At 38.3% G+C, this 2,500-nt stretch overlaps 1 protein-coding gene across 1 annotated transcript in view; it reads right to left on the bottom strand.

Moving 5' to 3' along the window:
• LOC132118570 (endophilin-A1-like) overlaps nucleotides 1-1,537 on the bottom strand; it is a 14,284-nt gene extending 12,747 nt beyond the window's left edge. Inside the window, exon 1 of the mRNA XM_059528511.1 lies at nucleotides 1,243-1,537. Coding sequence (XP_059384494.1) covers nucleotides 1,243-1,287 — 45 coding nt within the window. The 5' untranslated portion in view covers nucleotides 1,288-1,537. The remainder of the gene's footprint in view (nucleotides 1-1,242) is intronic.
• Nucleotides 1,538-2,500: the final 963 nt, after the last annotated feature.

Below are 2,500 nucleotides of genomic sequence, written 5' to 3'. Positions count from 1 at the left end.
TATGACCCAGAGAAGTCCTTGTGATCACCCAATCAGGGGATAGTATTGTATCCAACCGGCTAATATTAGGACTGCCGGAACTGTAGGTAACTGAAGTCTTAATTGTTTGAAATAGCTTTTAACAAATCTCTTCAGGCTTCTACTGTTTGATGAGCTCAGCATTCAAAATTCATTTTCAATGCAACTTTAATTACCAGTGGAGACTGAACTAACCAGAGCACAAACACACTCGTTATCGCTGTTCCCTGAGTATTGATTCACATCTGTGTGTGTGTGTGTGTGTGCAGTAAGAACAAAGTATTGATTCACATTTCTATTTCTGGTTGGCCGGAGGTGTTTATGTCACACAAGATGAGCTATTTTAGACACACACAGTTAAATACACTCACAACTGAATGTATGCATTATCAATAATGTATTATTACGACAACCCTCACATAATGCTGCAAAACGCATCAGAACTGATATGCAATGCAACAAAGTAACACATACTTGTTTTCTCTACACTGTACAATCAATGGAGAGTACTGGAGTAGGAAAAACTATTTCATTCTTTCTACTTCACAATTGCATGTTTAATTCAGTGTGTTACTTGCCATTTCTGTATAATTAATTGTAAAAATTTACTAGAAATTTTTTGAGAGAAGTTTGTAAAGCATATTTTATTGTTATTGTATTTTTTTAAAGAATTAGCCTACAGCTTTTGTTAAAACATTTATTTTTATTGTGTGTTTATTCCTAGCTCATATATAAATATATACACACACACACATTTAATTTTATATTGATTCTTACTTTTAACATTAGCATGCATATACACATATAATGAGACAACATGCCCCGCTACGGGGTCATTAACTGTTTTTCCTGTACAAGAATGTTCAACTGGGGGGGGGGGGAAGTAACGTTTTTGCATTCATCACTCAAAGGTTCGCGTTTATACAGAATCCGAATTAAACCATAAATCCGGTTTAACCTGTGCCTTTCTCCACAGGTGAGCATCCTTCGAGCGCGCGCGGCCGATTACATAACGCGCGTGAACATTTGGGGATCACGTGACGGCGTCCGGTCCCCCGCAGGTCTCGCGCTGTGCTCACACATTCATAAACAAGCACATTTACCGTCTGACCGAGGATTAAGCGTCTGTTTCTGGAGCAAACTCGTGCCGTGATTCAGCCTCGAGCGCACGCGCTTTCGTGCGGATCAAATGCACCGCGAATAACGGATGGATTCTGCTCTTACCTGAGTCGCTTTGTGAAACTGCTTCTTCAGCCCCGCCACAGACATCTCCCCGCGTTATCGGTTCCCGTCGTTCCGCTTTAAGTGATGGTTTTATTGGGGTTTTGAGGTACAAACATCCGTTGACTCGGCGAGCGTCTGGTCCGTGGACGCGCGCGTGACGTCACACGACCCGCCCTGAGCGCGCGCGTTTGATGGAGCCCCAGAAAAAAATTAGATCTTAACTAATAAACCATCGTCCGTGAGGATTTCAGCACCGGAGGATTTCAGCACCGTGGACAGCAGCCGCGTCACATGATCTCTCAACACGCGCGTGAGATCAGATTCACTTCAGACGCTGGAGAACGGGGCTAGTTGTCACATAATAGTAATTTCAATTGCTATTACAGTAGAGTACAAAATGTTCCTTTCTTATTTTTGATTATTTGTAAATAAAAGTGATGTTTTACTCGGTATCTCCCTTATGAAACGACATAATTGCCACAAGACAAATAATAATAATACAAATAATAATTTAGACCGGTATTCTGATATTCTGAAAAAAATAAATAGAGTACTTTTTAAATTAGTGCTCAATTTAAGTTTGAACTTGTGTTTATAAGGGTTATTTTAGTAAATCTCAAAATTATGATCCCGCTGTTCTCATAATGCACTGGGGCATTAATGATTTTCCAGTTTTCCAGTTGTTTTTACACCGTTTTATGGTTGCTTTTGTTGTTAGGTTGCTGTTTTGTGACTTTCGGAGGTCATTTTCTACTCAAAATGACTCATTCTTACTCAAACATTTGAGTGTTTTAACGAGATTTAATGATTTGCAAATGCTTCCAATGCTGTACTTTTAATGCTGTTTTATTGTGTGCTGTATTGTTGTTTGTTATATGTGTATTTGTATAACTGGGCCTCCTAACTTGGCCTATCTCAGTGAGGTCCTGGTTAAGTAGATTTTACTTAATTCCATGCTTAAATTTTACTGAAAAAAATTTAAATCAAGTTTACATCCTCTTGAGCATCAGTGAATGTTTGCGGCGTTTGTAATAGTTATGTTTGTTCTCTGTGTGAAAAGACGAATCTCAAATTCATACAATCATTGGATTCAAATATGCAGAATATGCACACAGAAACATAAACAACAATCACAAAACATGAATAAATAAAATAAAATAAAAATGAAACACCATCAGAACCAGAAAGTTTCTGGAAGTAAAGTTCTTAACATGATCATGTGTGTCAGGCATTATTTTGTCTTGTGGAATGTAAGAGT

This window comes from Carassius carassius, chromosome 37 (genome assembly GCF_963082965.1).
Source record: "Carassius carassius chromosome 37, fCarCar2.1, whole genome shotgun sequence".
Classification (NCBI taxonomy): Eukaryota; Metazoa; Chordata; class Actinopteri; order Cypriniformes; family Cyprinidae; genus Carassius; species Carassius carassius.
Note: the sequence above shows the minus strand (reverse complement) of the source record. Positions and strands in the feature narration are given on the sequence as shown.